This window comes from Halyomorpha halys, unplaced genomic scaffold, assembly GCF_000696795.3.
Source record: "Halyomorpha halys isolate HHAL.00 unplaced genomic scaffold, Hhal_1.1 Scaffold187.1, whole genome shotgun sequence".
NCBI lineage: Eukaryota > Metazoa > Arthropoda > Insecta > Hemiptera > Pentatomidae > Halyomorpha > Halyomorpha halys.
In genome coordinates this window covers 665,183-691,171 of record NW_027113649.1, presented here as the reverse complement: position 1 = coordinate 691,171, position 25,989 = coordinate 665,183, and the positions used below count along the sequence as shown (strand labels likewise).

General features: G+C 30.9%; 1 protein-coding gene across 2 annotated transcripts in view; it reads right to left on the bottom strand.

Annotated features, from left to right (window-relative positions):
• LOC106679260 (erythroid differentiation-related factor 1) overlaps positions 1 to 25,450 on the bottom strand; it is a 72,229-nt gene extending 46,779 nt beyond the window's left edge. The window contains exons 1-11 of one of the 2 annotated variants that reach the window (XM_014418314.2): positions 25,409 to 25,450; positions 25,255 to 25,328; positions 20,491 to 20,693; positions 15,308 to 15,413; positions 15,079 to 15,219; positions 11,713 to 11,856; positions 11,450 to 11,628; positions 6,464 to 6,723; positions 3,112 to 3,335; positions 2,797 to 2,983; positions 865 to 983 (exon numbers count right to left, since the gene is read on the bottom strand). In XM_014418314.2, the coding sequence (XP_014273800.1) occupies positions 865 to 983; positions 2,797 to 2,983; positions 3,112 to 3,335; positions 6,464 to 6,723; positions 11,450 to 11,628; positions 11,713 to 11,856; positions 15,079 to 15,219; positions 15,308 to 15,413; positions 20,491 to 20,693; positions 25,255 to 25,278 (1,587 nt within the window). In that variant the 5' untranslated portion in view covers positions 25,279 to 25,328; positions 25,409 to 25,450. Of the gene's footprint in view, positions 1 to 864; positions 984 to 2,796; positions 2,984 to 3,111; positions 3,336 to 6,463; positions 6,724 to 11,449; positions 11,629 to 11,712; positions 11,857 to 15,078; positions 15,220 to 15,307; positions 15,414 to 20,490; positions 20,694 to 22,887; positions 22,906 to 25,254; positions 25,329 to 25,408 lie in introns of those variants that run through there. The other variant, XM_067051052.1, reaches the window with a different exon arrangement.
• Between the last annotated feature and the right edge of the window lie 539 nt (positions 25,451 to 25,989).

Genomic DNA, 25,989 nt, shown 5'->3' with positions numbered 1-25,989 from the left:
TGATTAAGAATATCTTTCTTGAATTTAAATACAAAAAGATTCCAATTCTTTAAAACAAATTTGTTTAAATTTATTCACATTTGGATTATTTCCATCAGACTTGCCAAATTGGCAGTTCTAGCCGAATGATTTTTTAATTTCTTACTGGCACCTTAATTTTAAATCAATATTTAAATTTTATAAAACCTAAATCTGTACCAACATGAACCATAATGGTCTTGGGATTATTAAAAGACCAAGATTTCTTTCTTGGGCAATAGTCAATACTAGGCGATGATGTGGCCAGCATCTTTTCTCAACTTCTAGGCTTATTTTCAAAACCAGGGATCTCCAAACTTTTTATCCTATAAGCACAATGACTCCTTAACTAACAAGGGGGGCTAATTTCAATGAAACTTTTTTTGGCGATACTTGGTAAAAAAATATTGGACACATGTTGTCAGAGGGTTCTTAACAATGAGCCGAGAAAAACAATATTTTCAGAAATTGTTTATATAATAATATACTAACTTTGCTCTAAATATATTTAATTTTTTTTTTTATTATTAGAATAAGAGAACAAAAGATTATTGATTGCATTAAATGAGTAAAAAATTACAAAAACTAAAAGTCACTTCCTACACATAGTAGACTGACAAAAGTTTCTTCAAGAAAACGCAATTCAGATTTGGTTTTAGCATATTTTGAAACCCATAAATCCCACAACAGGACTCAAACCAGAGTATAAAGATTCTAATTAACCACTCCATTCAAATTTTAAAAGACTTATAATTCAAGGACGGGTCTAATTAGAGAATATTATATACACTACTTGGCAGTCTTTTTATTCAGAGGGTGCAATGTATTTAATAATTTATTACTTACATCATGGTTGACTTTAAAATATTGAAGGCAATCTAAACCTTCAAGGACATGCTGCAGAGCTGAAATGCATCTTTCTTCAACGGTGCCAACAATAGGTGGAGGAGGTTGATACTTGCTTTCTGTACAGAATGAGTATAGAATTATAAATATTTGATAAATAAGAAAAAAATTAAATTAAAGTTGCATGACTATCAAAGCAAATAGTGATATAAAAAATTTACAATACAAAATATTTACTGGAAGACCGCTGATTGACTGTGTGTAATAATAAATGGAAGATGGATTATTTTCAAATGTAAACGTACTTTAACTGCCAATCCCCTTGTAATCCCAATCCTCTTGTAAAGGAAGTCAAAGATCAATGGCAATCTATGTGGAACGAAAGCCCAATGAGCAAATTAAAAATTATTAAGAAGGATGTCAAGCCCTGGGGTACCTCCAGTCGCAAATGCCGTAGAGAGGAAGTTGTACTGACTAGGCTGAGAATAGGTCATACGAGGCTCACCCACTCCTATCTTATATCAAAAGAAACACCTCCGAACTGCCAGTATTGCAATAACAATTTAACAATAAGCCATGTTTTACAAAGATGCCCATATTTTACACCACACCTCAATAGCTTGGGACTAAGCCAAGATATCTCAAAAACCATTGGAGACGATGATAAGGCAATAGAATTGGTGTTCCAGTTTTTAAAATCACAAAATTTACTGACAAAAATATAACTTGATCGGAAGAAAAAAATAAATAAATAAATAAAAAAATTAAAAAATTAAAAATAAATAAAATTTAACGAATATTAGCAAAATTAAATAAAATATAAATGGCGTTGATGACCAATGAAGTTTGGCGCCACTAAACAACCAAACAAACAAACAAACTGCCAATCCCCACTCTTCTAAATACATCCTATCAAAACGGTTCACTTTGGCTCTGACTTTCTGTCTGAATTGTACATTATCTGTCTCGTTCACTTTCTTCCTTTATTCTCATCCCCCTCTTTCCATCTCTTAGTTTGTACTTGCTTTTTTACTTATTCTTTTTGCCTGTTATTATTTCTGTTTTCATTTATTGTTTATAGCCTTTTATTATTCTTATTTAATTGTATACTCTTTTAATTTTTCATTTACTTTTTTACTTTAGTAAACATCATTGAAGTGTTTACATCTTTTAGCCCTGATGAAGCCTTGCAACATGGGGCGAAATGTTGGCTCAATATTAATAGTTTAGTCACTATTTGAGTTTTTATTTGACCATACCCGGACTTATCTTCCATTTATTAATACTAAACAATTTACTTTAAAAAAATCTAAATTGTTATTATATTTAACTCATTCAGTACTAAGCATTTTAATAATACAGTGAGGCCAGGAGAAATCCAATAATTCAATATACATTTTCACAAAATGTAAAAGGCAATAAAAGTGCTTTTTACAACATATTTTTTCATTCCTAAAATTTGTATTATCAAGAATAGACTAAACAGCGTAAATAATAATATGTAAAAAAAGTTAACCCCTTAACACAGTTTTTAGAAAAAAAAATCAATTTATTGTATGTAAAAAAATACAATTTAGAACATTGTCCTGGCAAAAAAATACAAAAATAATCAAAATTTTAATTTAATAATGTAATAATAATATGTAATAATGTGTTAATTAATTTAATGTAAACATAAGCTAAAGCGATAAATAGAGGATTATTACAGAGAATAAATCATTGTTAATATTTGAGTGTAAAAATTATAGCAGCATATAAAATACACTGCTCAAATTATCTTGAGTATACACAGTTTGGCCAGTTTAACACACTCGAATTAACTCGAGCGTACAAGTTAAGGGGTTAATTATTATAAATAATTTAATTTAATAATATAATTATGATTTAATAATCTTAAAAAGAATAATCTTAATGAATAATATTATTACATACCAGACGAAACAGATTTATACATTGAAACGCAGAGGGATGTAACCGCAACTGAATTACTAGGACAGCATTCTGCTTCTTCTTCAGACTGCTCAGGAGGAGAAGGGATATCTTCCAAATGAGGACAAGATGGGTCAGTTTCACAAGGTATATAAACATCAGAGAGCATGTAATGTGCTGACAAAACAATCTGAAATAACACTTATATATTATTTAAAAACTAATCAATTGATAATTTCGTATTTTTTTATTTATTTATTTTTTTTTTGTAAAATGGCATAACCATAAAAAGAGAAAACCAAGCAATGATTTCAATACCTCGGGATATTTCTCTTTCGACAAAAGCGAGAGACAGTTTTTAAGTAGCATTCGTATCGTGGCTATCTGAAATATTGAGTTCTCCCTTGAAGCGAGCAAGTTCCGAGCAACTCTATAGAGTAGCATTCCAACAGGAACAGTAAAAGGATTTTGATCTTTTTCTTCTAAAGAGTCCGAACAGAGAGATGTCAAGTCATAAAGCTTTACAGCGTCTTCATTTTTACCTGTGAAAATAATGAACGAACTGATTTCACAAACTAGGGATAAAATTTAGGGGTTTAATAAAGAAACTCCCTACTAATTAATAAGAATAAGTGTTTGAACTTTAAAAAATAAGTATATGAAATTAAACGAAAATTCAAAACTTGGCACAAAAGAAGTGAGATCTAGATTGTTTCTAAGAAGGATTCTCACCAAAATTTGTCTCAGAAGTTATTACAGATACATGCTAAATGTATCTACAACTAGAACTTAACATTCTGGATAAGAAATGACCCATTTTTATTAATTCAGAAATTCAAAGTGGGATTATTGAATGTCTGATGTTTACTACGTTTATGTTTTCAGATTATAATGAGCTGCAATTAATCCTCTCTTTTATGATAATATTTACTATCATTCTAATGAATTACACATTATTTAGTATGCCATAAAATATGACCATGGAAAAAAGCAATTTTTGAGTAATATTCCAAGCAGCAAGAAACATTACCACGGCATTGGGGAAGGTTGTTGTAACCAAGAGACTATTGGCCATGGTTTAAAATACTTTTGGCTGGTGATACAGATTTGGACAAACACCACAAAGGAAAACCTGTACCAGTAATTGATGACGATGAACTTAGAAAGAAAAGAAGAAAGGTAAAGAAAACCCTCATCAAACAGGAAAAAGGACTTGTAGCACAAGTGTATCAACAGTTTCTCAACACTTAAAGACAATTGGTAAAATAAAACGGGCAGATCTATGGGTGCCTCATGAGCTTAATGAGTGGTAGCAGCTGAAGAATTATGACAAATGCGTTTCACTACTTACTTGGCAAAAACAAGCCTTTTCTCAAAAGGATAATCATGTGTGATAAGTGGATTGTATATGACAACAGGCGTTGGTCAGGTCAGTGGTTAAGTATCGAGAAAAGACCGAAATTTATCAAAACAAAATTTGCATCTAAGAAAATAATTGGTTTCTGTGTGGTAGTCAATGGAAGGAATAATGAGGTGTAGATAGTTGACCGTAGATTAATGCTTGGAGAAGTTTGTTGGGGGGTGCGGTCAGCAAAGAACAACATAAATAAACAAAACCATATTTATTTATTTTATGCCGACGTTTTGACCTGAGTTTCAGGTCTTCATCAGGGGTTGTGGCGTAGAAGGCAGGCTTGTAACTTGAGTTACAAACCTACTTTTTACTAAATCCTGTTAAAACTGATATGACATGTTAAACAACCCAATAGATTGCCGTACAGAAGGTAAAAGAGATGATTCAAACTGATGAACACATACCTCCTATGTATTGCTAAGAGGATATACTGATTCAATCTATCAATGATGAATAAAATCTTGGAGAAAGAAGTGTAATGAAGAGGGTAAGCTCCCGAGAAAAGTGAAGCTAAAAAAGTAGGGTTTAATGGGCACCGAATGCAGATAGGAAATAGGAACCAATCACTGGTTGCTTTTTGTCCATTTTCACAATGTCGGAGACTCCTATTAACTTCAACATAACCCAGAGCGACAAGGGTGTTGTTTTGCCCAAGCATTCCCTAAAATTTATGGGGAGTCATACCTGAGCAAAATCTTGAGTTTATCCATTACAGAAGGGGTCTAGTTGAACAGAAGAGAGATTGAACAGATTTGAAATATATTGATAAATAAAAGATAATAACTTGTAGAGAGGGGTAGAGCCAAAAATATAATGTTAGTGTAGTCAAATTAAATTTAGATGATTGAGAAATAATTTCTGTTGTTACTGAGATGTGTAACCATTTTGAGATAAAAATACATGCTCGTTCTCTTTGGTCAGTCCAAATGCCTGTCATTTCAGGTTTTGGGGGAAATAAGAAGGGGAGTCTCTTTAATTGGGTGAAAGATCCAATAATCTACAATTACCATCTATGGTAAAAAACAGGGTAACTGCTACATTATGGGTCTAATCCCTAACAAGTTGGAGCCTGAATACTCTACAGGAACCTCTGGCCTCATTCAGTATCCAGCCTTCGAAGACTAGAGATGCCAGGTTAGAGAAAGGAACAGAGCGTGGGGCTAGGGGGCACACAGCCCGGAGGCCGGAACTCCAGCACCCGGGCACATACCAGATGACCCATCTCATATGGGGCTCACAGCACGTAAGCAAATCATTGTCTACTTTCTCTGACTAAGTACAAATGGTGATTCTCACTCTCATCAATATATAGTCTCATCGCATCAATATTTTCCACCATCTAAATTCTTTTAACAAAGTAACAATTATATACTATCTTTGGCTTAATCCCCTCTCTATAATTTAGTTCAACTCATTTCTTTAATATATTCTATAGTTTCCAACCTTCCTTTTATGTTGAATTGACCCCCTTCCGAAATGGGTTACTCTAAATTGATTCAGGCATTGCTCCACCGAAAAACTGGAATATGGACAGTCTGGTCAAAACACTCTAATCTGTGCTGCTATTCTGGGCTTGATATGGGATGGGTCAGCTGATATATAATGTTCAGCTGCTGATGGGGGTGTCGGCCTCCATACTGGGTGCTATCCTTGTCACACTCCGAGCTCCTTCTAGCCTGCCATCTTTAATCCATTAGTGAGGAGAGCTCCCTGTGGAGTCTGCAGGTCCCAACAAGTCCGAGTTAAAGTTCCATCTGGTAAGAGTTGTCTCCTGTTCTTCATAGCTGACACCGGTGCTATTTATACTTGCACTAATAGATGGCGCACCCTTGGCTAATAAGTAGTAAAATGATATCCTCCCATCTGAACTTCCCACAAAACCTTGAACTACAGACCATTGGACTGTACAACCGTTGTCAATTCCTCTCTTTTTGGGTTCACTTTCTATCTGAAGGAGAGAAAGATATGATAACTCTCTGCTATAATGCAGACAGAAAGCAGCCCTAACACGCCCCTCCCTTTTGTTTTCACTTCTTCTCCCCATTGTGATCGTTCCTACAAAATTAACAGTTCAGTCTGTAGGTAATTGACGTTTTTGTGTTGAAACTACTTCAAGACGCATAGAATGCATAGAATCACACCATCTGATGAATATGCTATCAGACACCAGTAGCTACTTCTAATAGTACAAGTGAATAAAAAAAATATTATGAGACTGTCAAACATAATTTATTTATGTGAACCACTACTACTTACCTTTAAACAGCCAATAAGTATGGCCAGCTTTAGTGGCATTAGCTTTGAGGAAAGACAGAATGTTCTGCGCAACATCACGTATAACCTTAGGAGAGAATTTCGACTCAGGTAACTGTGGAAGGTCTTCTGTTTTAATCAACTCATACTTCTGAACAATACCGTCTAAATGATAGCACATCACAACTTCTGGGACGTTCGACATCAGATTATCCAGCCAATAGTCAATGCCGGTAAGTACACTAATAGGCTTAGTCGCATCCCTAACATAATTATAAATGGTTAATAAATAAAAATATTAATAAGTAATGAAAGCAATAATTCATTCAAAATAAACATTTATTACTAGATATGACATTAGGGCTCGGATTTTCAGGTAAATACATATTTTTTACTAACAAAGATATCACTAGAGATTGGATTTACATGCAATTGCATCTTTTGTTTCCAAGCTTCAAATCCCATCAAACTAGACAGAAATTTGAATCATAGAAAAGACATTAAATAATACTAATTTTATACTTCACTTTTTTTTTAGTTTCTTCAGATATTTGTACATTTTGAGTTTTTTCTCTTTTCATGCCAAATTTTGATTTTTGTCCCATGATATTTAATACTAAAACTAAATTTATCATATTCTACGATGTATGTATACCAATATATATGTATGTATAGTTGACCGTAAAAATTGATATATAGGGAGATGGTCAGGGTTGCGGTCAAAAGAGACCGCAACCCTGACCATCTCCCTATATATGTATACCAATATTTATTCACTAATTTTATTATTCCCCCCCCCTTTTTTTTTTCTTTTTTCCATGCAATGGCCTTTCAATACCACGCGAATATCATTACTTTTTCCTTCTCACTTTTTCTCTTCTTCTCTCCCAGTATCTTCTAATAATTTCTGCGTGCCTTTGCTTCCTCTTTTCCGACCAGGCAGTCCCTGTCTGTTATTTTCAATTTCTTTGTCTCCTCTCATTTGCTTCACATATCCTCCTACGCTTTTACATTCATGGATTCTGTCAAAGAGTTTCTTATTTAGTCTGCTTTGGTCCATTCTCATCAGTTGCCCATAGAATCTTCTGATTCTTATTTTGGTTTCCAGGTCATTTATCTCCTTGTATATTTCCTGGTTGGATCTTAACCTGTAGCCTTCCTGTGTTTTCTTGGGCCTATAGATTCTCCTTAGGAGAAGGATCAAATCTCTCTCTATTTTCAGTAATTTTTCCAGGCTAGATATACATGTTGTCTCCATTCCGTATAAAATTACTGGTTTTATGACCGTATTGTAACGTCTTATTTTTGCATTAGACAATATGTTCTTCTTATTGTAAATATTGCCTGTTGTAAGGTTTAGCCTTTCCAGCTTCATGATTTTCTCCTTTATGCTCTCTTTCTCCAAACTATTATTGCATACTATCTCTCCCGGATATTTAAATTTCTTTGTCGCTCTTATCCGTCCATATTTCGTCTCTATTACTTTTTTGCCGTAGTTTTTACCGTTATCATAAATTCTGTCTTTTCGTAGGAGACTTGTAGGCCTGCTTTTTCTGCTATTTCTTTCAAGTTATTTATTTGACTAATTGCATCTTCCTCCGCTTCCGCTAGGAGAGCTAAATCATCTGCAAAGGCTAGGCAGCTCACTTTTATGTGGTTTTTCTTAGTTCCTACATTCCTACGTTCCTCCTGTGTTATTTATTTTCCAGAACTCTCTCATGATATTTTTCCCCTTATTTTATCAATTGTTTAAAATTGGGTAATTTAAGGTAATGGGTAATTAAGGTAAATTGATGCATTTATTAACATATGAAGAGTTAAATCCAACCTTAAAAAAGAACAAATAAACTAGTTAAGAAAATTCTTGGATAATTATTAACTAGGGGTTTCAGGTAACTATGAAAGTCTTCCTAGAATAAGCTTAGTATAAATAATGTTCAGGGTTATTGTTTTTAATCTGGATTTGAAGTCCACCTCTAGTTCTTTATTCATCTGTCTGACTTTGTTATAACCAATGGGAATTTCAATTTTTTTTTTATTGTTGTGTTATATTACCAAATTATATTATTTTTATTATTATTGATAATATTTTTTTCTCTCTATCTTCTTTAAATGCTTATATTGTAATTTGTATGATTTTAATTTATTACATAAGTAAAAGGCTATTTCATATTTCAATTCATTTCATATTATTTAAAATGAAAATTAAACAAAAACAATTGGTCTAATCAACTTGAATATATTTATACATTTTTAATCAAACTTTTTAAAAGTATATCTACATTATCTAATTACTTTTTAGTTATTTGATTAATGGCATATTCAAATGAAAATACACAATTAAAAAGCTAATCGGAAGAATAAGTTTTATGAAACTAAAAAAAGGATTTTAAATACTCTTTTCTACAAAGTAGCTCTACATATTTTTTTCTAAAAGTTAAAATTAAAGTAGTAAGTTTTAAGTTTAACTATGAAATTCCAGCCTAAATATTAGGAATATAAAATCATTTAATACAATAATTTTTCTTATAGCTCTTCAATTAAGGGCAAAAACTTTAAGTTTTTTAACAGAGTAGTTTAGTTTTTTAGGTATGTTTGCAAAAATAAAAATATTTAGTGGAGCTTAAGTTAATTCAAACAAGTTTCAGTAAACTTTCTGAGTGGCGGTCAATAAAGGTACCAAAATAGTAAAACAAAAACACTACTTTGTACCTTTACTGACTGCCACCCGGACTATCTTCCTACAATAGAGGTATTCATGATCTTTAGTTTGATATGTTAAAGTGTGTTAAATGGAAAACTCATTTTATATGAAAAAATAATTCCTTCTTTTACTATGTTAAAACGATATAACATACAACATGGTTGAGAGTCTGTTAAATGGAGAATGACCAGCTGAACTCATCACCATTTTGTTTGTTGTCATGTTAGGGTGCTTGCTCGTAGTTTGTGTTTTGATTTTATTAGTATTGTTTTGGGTGTTTTTATAAATAATAAAGCAATGGATGACAATAATAATAATGTAATGACAGTTGTCAATTAGCTCATCTTGGTTCTTTAAGTTAGAAGATCAACAAGGCATTCAATAGCCTAACTTTCACACAACTTCCAATTTTCTCTCAATTTAGGCATTTTGTAATAAATTACTTTAATCAAAACTTAAGAGTATACAATAACAACAAGTTTTGGGAGGAAAGGTTATAAAACAAGTTGCTCATAAAATCCGCACATGACTTTAAATAGGGCTGCTCACAATCCTATACTTATAACATTTAACATGGTAAAACATTTTAGATTTAACACATCATGAATACCCCTAATATAAATTTAAATGTGGCCTCTTACATTAAGGGAAGAATAGCACCTTATGGTTGTGGAATATTCGAACTGGAAAAGGAAGAGGTAATGGGAAAATAGAGAAGGCTACACAATGCTGAGTTAAGGGAACTGCACTCAGTAAATATAATTCAAGTTATCTCTGCAGCAAATTAGATAGGCATGTAAGGTTGTGGAACTAAGTAATGAATGAATGATAATAAACACTGAGCCAACAGATAAATGTCCAAGGGGTAGACTGACACATAGATGGGAGGATTGCGTTAAGACTGATTTAGTAAATTTGGGTTTGGAAAGGTGTCACTGGCGAGATATATGTAGCGAAAGATTGGTGGTATCGGCATCGGACCTTCAGGTTCGCTAAGCTTTAATTATCAATATTATAAATTAAACAATCTAGTTGATTATTGCAGGATTTGGCTGTTTAATACACATTTTGGGTTTTATAGCACAATTCTGTACATTTTTTATTTATACGGCAAAAAAATTTGATCTCTGGATATCAACATGTACCAATTCCCTTTTTAAATTTTGAAACATTTGGGATTTGAATTTATATATTTCATTTAATTTACATATTTACCTAAGTTCTACAAATTGGACCTTTCTCCACCTTTCTCATGGTCACCTTTCTCAGTTTTTCTATTTATTCATGTCAGAACTTGAATAAGGATGGGTACGTGAAATAAAATATCATAAAATTATCTGCAGAAATTCCTCTATATTAGCCTATTAGCCCAATGCAACTGCCTTAATGATTCATAAAATTTATCAGAATCAGTTGTATTTTCCTCTCTACAGTTATTAATTCCAAAAATGAAACCTAACCTGATATTTCCAGTAATTTAATTATTCTTTGAATTCATTGAAGTTCTGATTCCCCTTCCCTTTAATCTGTATAAATCTTTTTATTTTCTTCTTCTCCAAAGCCTTCAGTTGAAATATTCATGAGTTTCAGTTGACAAGACAACTGATATTGAAGTCTGATTCCTGATAACATCATTGAAAAATCGTGTACAGATTCCTCTTCAAAGCCATTTTTTCATACTATAAACTGCCAGGTGTCAGTAAATTACAACCATGACATGGTTTTTAACTACTCCATGAATCTTCTTGGGCCAAATGGTGTACTAGATAAAAAAATTGCTCTTGCTTGTGTTGGATGGGGAGGTAGACAAACAGCATACAGGTATATTGATATGTCCAAAGAGATAATGCCAAGTATAACTTAAGATTGATTAGAGCTAAAGGAACAGATGAATGTATCATTAGTGAACGACATTGTTTAAACAATGTTATGTTAAAGTTTTTGATTAATGTGATTATATAACAAAATTTCAAAAAAGAAATAATGTGATTAACAAATGAGGTAAAATTAATTGTAATGTTTTAATTGTATACATAAAAAATTGTTGATAATGTTAAATTAATCATTATAATTGAAGGAATATTAATATTTAAAGATGGGGAAACCTGAAACATTGCACAAACAAATATAGACTATTTACAATATTCTAAAGGAAGTTTATTTTACACCTAAACATCTTAATAAAAACCAAAATGTATAAACTTTTAATTAAAGCATTTTTTTTTAGACTATCATAATACATAAAATTACCATTAAAACCATATTTATACGTTAGTAACTTTTACCTAAGCCGTAAGGAGATACAGGGCCTTGTTGAACCTCCAAAAATAGGCAAATCTGTACCTAAGAGCATCTGAATATCCTCAAATGTCCACACTACATTTCTTGTAAATTTACGATCAAAAGGGGCCTCCGGATCTGGTAGACCTTCTTCCAATCGAGGTTCTGGCAAAGCAGGCCCTCTCTAAATTACAAAGTAATTTTATTATTCATTTTAATACTAAAATGAAATCTCAAATACTCCACTTTAATACCTAACAATATTTACCATCGTAAGTGGAAAGCTGTCCGTATGACTTTGAGCTACCACATTATCTTGAGGTTCGGCTAGGCTGTAATGAAGGAACTTGGATACCAGAGATTGTTCTTGTAGAGCATTACGAGTATTATTCTTGAAGAGAAGGCTTTTGTTCTAAAAATAAACAATAATAAAAAAAAAATTATTTAAAACAAATGAAATTAAAATTGTGCTCTAATTTATCACATTACAATTAAATTATATTGCGTGAGGAAAAGATGGTCAGAACAAATCTTATTTATTTCTGCCGACGTTTCGACCTGAATTTCAGGTCTTCATCAGGGCTGAAAAACAAAACAACAACCTTAATTCAGAGAAACATATAAATAAAATAATAAACAAACTTGGAAATATACATAACAATAAATTAAGTAGATAGTAATTAATCCTAATAGAAGATAAAATATAATATTGTAGAGGCAAGAATTATATAAAATAAATCATAAAAAAATATTAAAACACAAGGAGTGTTCAAGTAAATAAAGAAATAAACATACTGAAAGGTGCAGAAGAAAATGTAAATGATGAGTAATTGAATTAACATAATAAAATATGTAAGTAGTGTCTAAAATTAATGAAAATCAATTTAAATCAGCATAAAAGATAATGATATATGTATATATGATACAATCTTTTTTCTTTTATTAGTATCAACTACTACTTACTTTATTGCTGTGTATATATCCAAGTTTGTTTATAATTATTTTAATGTTTCTCTAAATTAAGGTTATCACATTTTTGATTTTTAGCCCTGAAGAAGGCCTGAAATTTAGGTCACAATATCAGCACAAATAAACAAGTTTTGCTTATTAATGTATCTTTGCTGACTGCACCCTCGACCATCTCCTCATATCAATCTCCGGCCAACTATCAACACCTCATTATAAATTATATTGCAAATGAAATATCAGGATAGGACTGAATATACTGAACGCTAGCACCAACAAATGATCTATTTAAATCAAACTTTGTGTGAAAAACGACCAGAATATCAAAATAGGAAACAAAGAGTGAATTTACTTCATAATAAAGAACCACAAAACCATTCAAGTAAATTATTGAGGCGTTTCGATAGGAAATACTTTTGTATGCGACTTACTCACCAGACTTGTCTCCATTCGATTATTACTAACTTATCGATGGAACAAGCACTTACTGAGCAGTGCTTTACATCTTACAGAAATGGTAGAAACCTTACCTTAAGGGAGGAACTCAGAAAGGTAAAATACACAGCTAATAATGAGCAATACTTCTAATAAAATATTGTTTTTCATTTTCATACAATTAACATATATTCTCTATAAGAAAAATTTGTTGTAATAGTTACATACCTGGAAAATTAAAAAAGACTTTAAAAAAGTTTCTTCAAAATTCCTAGAGCCATTTTGATGCTACAGTAAAAAAAAAAATATTTTTCAGCTATTACACTACTTAGAGGACTCAAGTCTTTAAGATAAATTCACACGTTGAACAGTGTAACTTGCTCCTAATTCTTAACCCAAGTCTTCAAGAAGGGAGTAATACTCAGGTACCAATAATTTCTGGTTCTGATCAAACTGTTGGATAGATTTGAAAACTGAAAAATATGTTGGTATGTTTTCTTCAATGTCTCAAACCAAACTTTTTTTAAAATTTTCAACATTAAAGATTTTAGATTTCAAAATTTATTGATTAAAAAAACTTTTGAAAATCTCCAAACCTATTTTACCACCTTTCTCCTCATTATAACAAAAAGATAGAAAAAAAAAGAAGAGGTCAGAAATTCTGTCATCTCTTTTCTTAGAAACACACCATTGAGTACACTTTAGCCTCAACATTCGGTACGCTTCTGATCAATAGGTACTAATCTTCAATCTTTCAGTAGGTAAATATAGTATAAAAATATAATATTTTTTTAAAGATTAAATAATTTACTGTAATATATAAATAAAGACATTATTATTATTAAAAAACCTTTGATTCGAAGATTATATTCCATTAAATCCAAGCAATCAGTATGAATACTCAACCGACAACAAAAGTGTACACTAGTCAAAACTAAAATGCCAAGCTGTTTTCTTCGACATCACTGTTGTTTGTTTAACAAACAGTTTCAATGTTTGGATGACTCAGCATAATAAGGCCCCAGACCTTGACATGCATAAATGATAGTATTTAGACCATATCAACAATTTAATAAATACATTTTTTTTCTCCTTCTTTATTTTATTACTAAAAGAAATAAATTAGATAATCTATAAGAAATGAAAATGAAAAATTCTGAGTTTTGTGAAGAAATTAAGTCAGGAAATGTGTTTTCCTGACCTAATTAATGACCGGAGAATCATTATCAAAAATTTTAAGTCTCATAAATAAGGTGAGTGTGGAAGGACTTCTTAACACAGCTTCCTTAGCTTCTTCACTGTCATTCATGAAACATGAGATCAGGTGTTATCATGTATGACTATAGGTCCCTTTCAGTTTATCAATGCAGGTTGTTTTTTGACAAGTTTTTCATGCATTATGCCAATATCACTGCAGTACAATCCGGATGGGATAATTTTATCTCTGGGTAAGAAGGAGAAATGAATTATTCCTACCATTACCCACCACACAGGAAACAATAATTTTTTGGGATGCAAATTTGGTTTTGGCATGTGTCCCAGTCTTTTGTCGATATTTAACCACTGACCTAACCGACGCCTGTTGTCAAATACAATTCAATTTTTATCACACGTGATTATCCTTTTGAGAAAAGGCTCGTTTTTTTGCCATGTAAGCAGTGAAACGCATGTCTCATAACTCTTCAGTTGCTGGCGCTTCATTAAGCTCATGAGGTATCCGTAGATCTACCTTTTTTACTATACCAATGGTCATTAAGAGTTAAAAATCTGTTGACACACTTGTATTTAGTTGTGCTGCAAGTCCTGTTTGGTACTGGTTTTTCTCCAAAGTTCATCGTCGTCAATTGTTGGTGGAGGTCTTCCTATGGGTTGGTTACCCAAATCTACTTCACTTCAAAAAAACCACTGCTTGTCAAACCACTGGTGAATGATATGTCTGTTACAACACAACAATGCTGCGGTAATGTTTCTGGTTGCTTGGCTGGCAAGTGTCCAAGCCAACTCATAAAAAATATTAATCGAAAATCGCATGTTTATGTGGTCATATTTTATGATATACTAAACAATGTGTAATCAATTAGAATTATAATAAATATTATCAAAAAAGAGGATTAAAACAATTCATAGTAGTCTGCGAACATAAACGTAATAAACAACATAAGTCCCCTAATCCCACTTTGAATTTCAGAAATAATAAAAACGAACATTTCATAAGAAATGAACCAATATCTACCTTCAACGTTTGAAGAATCTGGTCACAAAAAAACTTTTTAAGCCATCCCCAATCTGATTCCGCTTTACTCAATAAGTGCTTGTGAATATCAAATTCATCAATCAGTAACGTATTTTCGATTCGATGAACCATCATACTTACCTAAAGACAAATAAATCTTGATAAGAAAAATTATATAATTGGACATATCAATAAAATAAACAAATAAAAACTATTTTACTGTACTCACAGGCATGGTACTATAAGGAATTTTTAGTAGTTTTTTTATGTTTTCGGCATCAGAAACGACATCAACTTCTCCCACACAATCGGGAAACATATTGGCCATCCTGAAACTTTAAGTAAAACAAAAATAAATTAAATTCATTGTTCATTATAGAATTGAATTTATTTGTTAAAGATTTATAATTTTGTACAAATCATACATGTATAAATAATTTTGTTTCACCCACGTGTGTCTAGTTTATCATAACTGTACACTGACTCATAAAAACAATAACTTTAAATAATAATACTTCATTCATTACTCAAAGTAAGGTGCCTTGCCTACACAGATGATCTTGCCCTTTTAGCAGAAACGGAGGAAGAGGCGATTAACCAAATAAACACACTGACAGGAATAGTTAAAAAAATAGGTCTACAAAAATCTCATACGAATAAACAGAATCAATGACTACGTAGAAATCAAATATGGACCAATAAAAATAATAAACAAATTTAAGTACCAGGGTGAGACTATATGTAACAACGTTTCGAAATAAGAAAGTCTGAAGGAAAGAATAACCAAACTAGAGAAACTAACTTTTGTAATCAATAACATATACAATAAGAAAAACTTATCCACAAAAGTTAAAATACGATACTACACCAGAGTCATTAAACCGGTAACATTATAAGGGATGGAAAAACTCCCCAGTCCAGAATAATTGCTGGGATAAAGAATCCTAAGAAGAATCTACATCCCTAAAAAGATACAAGAAGGAAATATAAATATAAAGGAAATAAATAGGCTAAGAGCCAATAAGGAAATATAGAAGGACGCCAAGGACCTAGAAACAGAAACAAAGATCAGGAGACTGAAATTCCACGGACATATGGTAAGAATGGCCCTGAAAAGACAAAACAAGGCAATATTCCATTAAATCCGAGGATACTAAAGCTCAGGAGGATACATCAGGTAGATGAAGGAAGAAACAGAAAGACTAGGATTGTTTGGACGGAGAAAGATATAGGAAAAGACTAAAGGAAATCAAGGTTCTTGTGGGAAAGAGAAATTCGGAAAAGGTAGAGAGAAAAAAGAAAACATAGACACAAAGATAATGAGGGAAGAACAGAAGGAAAGGAAAAACAAAAACAAGAGAGAAGCCAAAAGTAACAATATTCGCTTGATTTCTAAGACCATTCCAAGAAAAAAAAAAAGTAATAATAATAATTTTTATTTATTCTGGGATTGATCCATTTAGAATAATTTACAGGCGTCAAAATTAGGCTTTAGAGCCTTACAGTAAATTACAAAATAGAGATGAAATTACAAGATGTCATAAAATAAAATAATATAATGAATTTAAAAAGATACAAATAAACAACAATAATTAACAGAATATATAAAATATTGATAAAACAAATAAAATAAAACCACTTGTCATATCATAAAACATAAGATGACTTCTGATAGTAAATAAAAATTTTAAAAAATGATAAAAAATTGAATACAATTAAACTAAAAAATAATAAATGAAAAGATATAATGTCTGCTAGTGTACATATTTACAATTATAAACAAAAATCTAAGACATAAAATGCAGAAAATATATAAAGCTTTTAAAACTTTCAATTGTTATTCTTCCGGGATTGGGTGGACAGAAGGTAGTCGAAGGATTTGAAGATTGGAAGGGTATTAGAACTACGAACAAAGGAGGGAATAGAATTCCATAGGGTAGAGGAACGGATGAAATACTTCATTAATTTTATAAATTAATTAATTTAAACCTACATCATCAATGAAACCATAATAAATAAAGAAAAAGGAAAAATATAAAAAACTACCGTGATAAAAAGAAAAAACAATTAATTGAACTGACCAATAATTACCCTAATCATAGCAATAGGCTTTTAGAAATAAATTGGTTATAGAAAATGCAGGTTTCCTGGGCTTCAAAATAGAAACTGTGTAAAGTTTAATTAATTCGGGATTTGAAACTCTTAACTGACTTACTCATCTTAGCTTTTTTATGTTAGCTCTGTACATTAAATAGGACTCTGCTGAAAATAGTTCTATATATGGGATTGTTGTTGGAGTTCATAGATGGATGCATGTCAGTAGATAGGTTATAGTTTAACTTTTTTAACTTTTCCAATATTCCATCAAATAATCTTTTTAAATAAACTAATAGGGAGGAATATTTACAAATAGTAGGAAAGTAAATGGAGAAGACTAAGAAGCAAGTGAATATTATCATAGCACATTCAAATAATGAATTAATCATCAAAAGGGTCCTTTTGGAAGGAGAAAGGCACAGAGAAAGGTCGAAGATCTCTTAAAATTTCTTGACTTAAGAAGTTAGAAGGGAAACCACAAATAATTTTAATCCCTTGATACCAATAAAAGTTCAAATTATTTTTTTTTAATCTCCTTTTTGTTTCTAACTATGTTGAGTTTAAATTAAAGAGGAATATGAATTTCAGCTAAAAAAAAAAAAATTGGTCTTATTAAATATGGCACAGGTGTCACCTGTAGGAACTGAAATAACTGCAACAAAATTACAGTTTACCATTTTCTACAAATACATGTACTAAGTGAAAAAGCATATTCAATTGAAATAAAATGCAAATTTAGTGTTTTTACTTATCTTTTTCATTCAGTAATTAGAGTAAAACAAAGTGGAAATCAAAATTACTGAAACCTAAGAACTCCTTCAACAAAATGAATTTAACGATTAAGATTTTTGCAACAGACCAATTCTTAATTACTTTATGACTAAACAGTACTTCAAATAAAGCTATTCAATATTAATAATTAATATTTTGAACAACTTTTAAAATTAAAATTTTATCAGCTTTACGATTCCCATGGTACACAGTCCCCTGTAAATGTTGGTTTTAAAAATGCATAATCAATACATGTTTGGTCATCACTAAAAAAATTATAAACAATTATTGATTATAGTGATTAAACAATCACTCGCCAAAAATCAGGTCTCTACTTCTTGAAAATTTAAAAAAAATATTACACACTTAGATATCAATTTGTATGTGTGCCCACTTAAGGAATGTTCTCAACTGTGCCTGATGGTTATATAGTAAGAAGATAGGGCTCAAAATGTAAGAACAAAATCTTCTTCTTCGCCGCTCTTCTCTTAGATGGCCAGGTCAGAGATTAAAATAAGGAATTCAATGGTTCTACTGAGGTTCTTCAGGTTTCCATAGAGATTTCTCTGTTTGCAATTTGGAGTTGGAGAGGACCACATCAGTCTCCTTTGCTTGGAAAATAGCTAGCACGTTTGGAGTATGAGCTCTGCATTTTGTTCACCTTCTCTATTTGTAAGCAAAACATGAGGATATGATCTCTTCGAGTGAGTTCGTGAATGGCATCCCTAAGATCGTGATGTGGGTGGCTCCTAATCCATCCTTACCTAATGGTGGCTTTATTATAGTACAACAGTCAAGGAGAAGAAAAAAGTCAGTTATTTCACCCCAATTTTTGATTACTAAAATAATAAAAACTATATATAATTACTAGTCAAATTTATGAGTCTGTCAAGTATACGTAGGAGGAATAAAAAATTGCAGCTTTTTCAAAACGTTAAAAATAATTAATTTTTCATTCGGAGCTCCATATCTTTAAAACTACCCATAACAATAGAAAATCTAAGAGAATATCATTTAAAGTAGAGTAAATTTTCTAAACTGTAAGCCTTAACAGAGCTATTTACATTCAATAGTTCTCGAGATATAGCTTTTTAAAAAGCAATATTTCATAAAAATGTTGTACAGAACATACTGAAGGATCAGTAGTTAATGAATTTATTTTGAAAAAACTATATCTAGAAAAACCATTTGACGTGCAAAAGTCTGTTAGCACTCAAGTTATAGCTAGTTTAATGAGCTATAAAGTAACTTATGATGTTTATCTTCGTAGGAATAATAGTTTACATGAAATTCGCTCAAATAAATTGATTTGTAGTTATTACAAACTTTCATTTGCCAAATTTATATTCATATGCGAATATTATAAAAACTACTTATTAACTACTTTATAGTAAGTTAAATTTCCCTTATTTTGAGTACTGGCAGACATATGTGCATCTTATGGATCTAGAGATATATTTTTTCAAAAATCAAACGTTTTATATGAAGAACTAGAAATTAACAGAATTTATTTTGTCAAATATCATAAAAACTGCTACTCCTACAAAGATAAATGTTATAAACTATTTTGTATTAAATTTAACAAGCTTTAATTTCAGTGCTGACAGATATCTGTTCGTCCTACGGTTTCAGAAATAAAGTTTTCTAAAACTCAAACTTATTGTCCGAACAACTATAAATCAACTTATTTTAGGAAATATCATGAAAACTACTATTCCTACGAAGGTAAAGGTCATAAACTACTTTATAGTACGTTAAACTAGCTTTAATTTGAGTGCTAATAGACATCTATATGTCACATAGTTCCTGAGAAATAGATTTCTCAAAATAAATTAACTAACTACTTATCTTTCAATAAATTTTTAAGAAATGTTGCTTTTTAAAAAGTTATATCTCAGGAACTATTGAAGATAAATAGATCTATTAAGGCTAATATTTCAGCAAATTTATTCTCCTTTAAATAATGTTCTTTTAGATTTTCTAGTGTTGTTGGTAGTTTTTAAGATATAGAGCTCCGAATGAAAAATAAATGTTTTTTAAGGTTTTAAAACAGCCATAATTTTTTATTCCCCCTACCTATACTTGGCAGACTCATTAGTTTTGGCTAGTAGTTATACATAGTTTTCAATTAAGTAATCCGAAATTGGGGTGAAATAACTGCCTTTTTTTCCTCCGGGCTCTTGTACTATTAAGCCTCTTTACTTCATCGAGGCTGAGGTCACAGACAAACTGGAGACCCAAGGCCTCCTCCTTCCCCACTGCCCTCTTGTTTCCAGCAAGGCCTCAGTATCCCGGATTCATTACAGAATGACCTTCTCGTGCCTATTCATCAGGCTTTCAAGTTCTTGCCAAGTTTCCTCAGGTTTTTTTTTTCTCACTTCCACTTAAGGGTCTGTAGCATTGATGCTGCATCAGTAAGGAACCGTAGAAATTCTTAGGTTTACACAAAATTCTATTTTGGGACAATGACCCACTCATGTTATTATGTCAAGTGACTATACACAATACATTCAAATAAACTTTTAACTTTGAAAATAATGTTACCTGGAGAATGCTGAAGAATGAGAAAAGCCATGATTAAGACCATACAATTCTCCACTACTGTTCAGCCAATTTGAGGGCGGAGGTTTAAGGTCTGTATTATACTGCAATCTAGCAAATGTTGCTGGTGCGTTCACAGCAGAATACTTGACGACAGCATTGGATTTCACTGGTTGCCTGGGAGACTGGTTACCAGTTTTGCCAGACTATAACAAAAAAATTAATTAAATAACCATAGTTTTAAGAGTTTCAAAGATACAATTTCCTATTAAAAGTTCTCTCTAGATACAACTTTGTCACAATACTAAATCCTTAATTATTCAACTGAAGGCACTGAAATTTATTTGGAAGCTGTAAGTGGTTTTGTCAATACAACGTAGTACAAAGTATAAGGCGATGATAAGTTAAAAATTATATTTATAAGAAAATGTCTCATATTAGTTAGTTAATAAAAGCAAAAATATAGAAATGTTTTATGAGCACAAAATAATGACAAATTTATCAACTTTCCTCCAACAGACAAGGATTTAAGTCTTAGTTTAGATTAATATCTTCTACATTCAGGAGAAAGATGTAATATATGTTCTGGAATAATATCTTGTCATTATTGGATTAAGGTTATAATAAGAATTGTCATTCTTAGATAGCATGAGTATACTTATGCTATATACTAGAAAGAATAGATATATTTCATTTTTATGGAATCATGGAACTATGCCTGAAGTTAATGTTTAGGGTTCCAATTGATCCTATTAATGGTCATGGACTATTTATAAATCAATGAAGGGATGGTTTTTTGTATTTTAATAATTTAATTTAATGAATTACTTCTCAAACATAAATTATTATAAAGTGGTTAATACTAAAAATACACAGGATGGAAGATTTTTGATTGATCGTGTGTAACAAAATAATATTTTTTATAATATAAAAATAGTACACAATATTACTACTTGAGTTTAATTTGACCGAACCCGGACCATATTCCATTTATTAAAAATACACAGGCTTGAATACCCTTTGCATTCAGGAGAAAGATGCAATTGAAATATGTAAAACTTGAATTCAAGGAATTTTATTCAACCCAAGTATATGAGAAAAGTATAATATGACTCTTTTAGAATTAAAACCAATTACATACAATTTTATAAATTTAAGAGCTAGGCAAAAAAATATAAAATATTCAACAAACAAAAAATTTGATAGAGTGAGGACATTTTGTTCGTTTTTTTATTTATTTATTTTTTTGTCTATTCCGTTGGACAAGAGTATTAGCCTTTGGATACTTGTGTAGAGGATGAACGACCACACTTTTTGTTTTTGAAGTAGTTATTTGTTTTATCTGAAGGGGGTTTTGTAATTTTTCTACCTAGTTTTTATCAACCAAATGATAAAAATTTGAGAATTGCCTTACACAGAAGAAAAGGCAGACAAGAATTTCCAAATTTAGAACCTCATTTCGCATGTTTAATCTTAAAGTTAAAAGTCCACTGTTAGGTGGATAGGGTGTATTCCCCGAGAATTCTAGACTTTTAATTTTAACCTGTAATAGCAATAAAATATAAATTACACTATTTATTAAGGGTAAAAATTTTGTTTTCCATTTAGTCATCAGCAACATTAAGCTAAGTATGGTTTTATCATATTGACATCCTTTTGGCAAATATACATTTAAAAAGTTTTTCTATAATAAAATAAATTTTTCCAGAGTGAACTCTTTTTCATAAGATATCCTCTACAACTTTACTTTAAGATTCATTCATACAAATCATTGAAAATAACAAAGCAGTAAAGCTAAGAAAATTACTTTGAACTTCATAACACCCAAAGAACCTAAGAAGTATGTCAGCACCATTTTTCTGCATATACTAAAGGACGAATTCAAACTAAATTCAGGAACTGAGAATTCATACTTGGAAATTCAGCAATAATGAATATACTATCACTTTTTGAGTTATTAGATAACTTCCAATTCAAAAATTAAAACGGCATGTATCTGCATAAGGACAGATCTAATGTTTATCCCTACAGAAGAAATATGTTTTTATTTGGCATTATGAGGAACACATGTCTTTCAGACTTATTCCTGTTATATTGTAAGAAAATATGTCTCCTAGTAATATAACTAATGTCAGTGTTATTTTGATCAGAAATATTAAATGATGTGTAGAAGAGCTATACAGAATTAATATATGTTTTGAGCAACTAAGCAAAAGTGTTTAGGGGATAAAATGGAGGGTATGCAGCAAAATATTCTCTAACGGAACACAACATAGTGCCTGAGAGGCAGCATCCTCTTTAGGAACCTATGCCTCACAGGCATGCAAGATCCTATTGCTTTAATGAGCAAGGATCTATCAATCTAACAAATAAGGTAATTTTTAAGGGAACCATTCTTACCATTGCTCAGTCGAAGCAATGGTACCAGATGGACTACCTCCCTCAAGAAGTGGCAGGCGTTGACTGAAGCATACTAACACGCACTAGCAACAGAACATTGAGCCTATCATACCTGTCAGACATATGTTCTATCTAAAGGAATAAGAAAACTTTTTAGATTGAAAAACTTACATTGTAATTTTTAGATTTGATTCTTAATCCAGCTTTTCATTTTGTACATTTAAAGCAGATCAAGATGCTATGTTGAATTTATTTATCTACTAGCTCCTATCTCTTACTAGAGGAAAGCACTTATGGCATTTCAAAAACCAGGCATGTTAAAATGGTTTTACAGGTTTTTATAGTAACTACTCAATCATCTGGGAACAAACATAATATCATCCTAAAAGAGGATAATATAGGTAACTGCATTGTAAGTACAATATGGAAGTTCCACTTAAATAAAAAAGTATTATTGAAATTAAAAATGAGAAAATCTAATTTGATGAATTGAAAAACTAGAAAGTTATTTTATTTCTCCTATCCATATAAATGTGTGTGTGTATGTATATATATACTTTTTTTTGTTTCAATTTTAGAAATTATATTCATGTAAAATAAAATAATATTTTTATCTAAATAAAATTTCAAGTGATGAAAAGTAGGGATATCTGAAGTACAGTGTTACTAAAAGAGATGTCAGTGTTACTTTAAAGTTTAATACATAAAAAAAAAAAAGATCAACAAAGAAAATAATTTATTTACTAAAAAATGGGTATAACGGGAAATCGAATACTAAAAATAATTTTGGAAGATCATTGATTGACCGTGTGTAATATATGAAGGAAGATGGTCCAAGTGCGGTAAAAGTAAAACTCAAATAGTAGTTAAACTATGTATTATGAGCCGTTTCACACTTAGCATGGTTTTTACAGTTTTTTTGGCGCTGATAATCCCTACAAAGTGGGGCGAAACTTGTTTAATTATTATTAAACTTTTTTTTTACTACACCCAGACCATCTTCCTTTTATAAAAATAATTTTGTCTAAATGAAGTATAACAAAAAAATTATTTTTTCTTCTAATTAAGGAGAAAACAGGTGTTTGGGAGAATGAATACTATGACCCTACCCAATTTGTGCAACTTAAGTAGTGATGGAATCCTTTGTATTTGGAAGAACTAACCTCAAATTTAAAAGCATTTCTTGTGATAAAATCGCTAAATGCATTGTCTTATATTGTTAACTATATTAAAGTGGAAAGACTATAATATACAGGACCTGGCCAGAAGAAGTAGAGAGTCAGCAACTGCAGATTGCAATTGATGCAAAGATGAAACTACAAGATAAAATAATTATAAGAGATAGTTGACCGTGGATGATTCTTCTCCTCGTACAAGATAAAATAGATTGAGTGGTGAGGTAGACAGAGATGCTCACCAAGTGGAAGAGAGAAATTGGCAAAATAAAGCACAACATCTAGACATATTATATATAAATTAGAAGGAGGTATGTAATTTATCAAATCAAGGACCACAGCACAGTAAGTAACCCTTTCTCCGGACACAGAAAGTAAAGGATTCCATAAGTAATAAATTCTATATTGCTTATCACTCATCATTCATTATGTGAATCAAGCTTATCATTATGTTCATCCTCCTCCACAGGACCAACACGCCTCTTAAAAATTTTTAAAAAAATTCTAAGCACAATTAATGAATATGGTACACCAACATATGAATCCATTTAAATGACTTACTGTTAGAAACAGTGATCCAAGATCATGAAAAGTTTGAGTAATAATAGGAAAACAAAGATTACATTAGTAAATCCTATTAGAATACAACATACTTAGTTACTTATATATTAATAACAAAACAAATTGGATGAAAATAAACAATTCTAATGTAAGAACAGACTTTCAAGAACATTTCAAAATAAAACTTTTGTGAGATTAGGCTTACAAAGACAAGATAACAATTTTTAATAGAATATAAAAGTTAAGTTCAAACCCTGTAACCACAAAAGTTCAACTAAATAAGGGCCACTAATAGTTATGTTATCATCTAAATCATTCAACAAAATAAAACTGATATTCCATTTTCTTGAATGTCATTAAATCAAAAAGAATTGGCTTCCAAATGAAAAACTTAGATTATAACAAGAAAATTAAAATCTTGATACACTTTAAATGTTGAATAAGAGAACATTTAAGAATATCTAATCAAGAAATTAAAGACAAAAATAGAATATCAACTATAGTTCAAAGGACAGGTGTTAATCCATTAACAGCCAGGAACTGGAGAAAAGATAAATCACTGGATTTTTCGGACATTCCAAATGGCAAATTAAATCTTGATTCAATTTCAAATTTCTGATCAAATACTTACTTCAGCTACAGGTATATCATCCATTTTTGACAGGATAGGATAAATTTATAAATAAAATATACATTTCCAAACTTCTGTAAGAAAAATTAAAATTCTAAGTTACTAAGTTAGAATCGTGTAATGGCGTAAGCGCCATAAATAGATTAAAACAGACATTTTTCAAAATCAGAGATTTAATTATTTGAAACCTTAAGTTCTTTAGCTTCCGAAATAGTCTAGAACATAATAGCAAAGAGGTATAAATCGTAACTTTCTTGAATTGAGAACAACAACAACAACTGAAGGGCTATAGGGGCGTGGCTAAAAAGTGTACTAATTTATTACTTGACTACGACGAAGCCAAAAGGAGGGTAATGTGTTTAGGATTGTCACCTGCTCATTGGAGGTAATGTAACAATTTTTAAGAAACCAGCTTAACGGATTTTTAAGTTTAATGCTCAGATTATTCACTGAGACCCCATTATTCTTTTTGTTACAATTTGACTCCAAAACACTGAAATCAAGTCTGTTAAATCTGTTTATCTGTTTCTTTGAGCTAATTCCTCAATCAATTTTGAAGTTAGATGTATCAAGTTACTCAGGAATATCCTTTGAGTGTTTTCAAACAAATTGAGCTCAAAATATTGAAATAATATTTTATTAAATTTAGTAACCTTTTTAAAAGATTGAGTTCTCCTAATTGCAGTGTAGCAAATAAGAAAGAGCTCACATAACCGTATGGTAATCTACTACTAA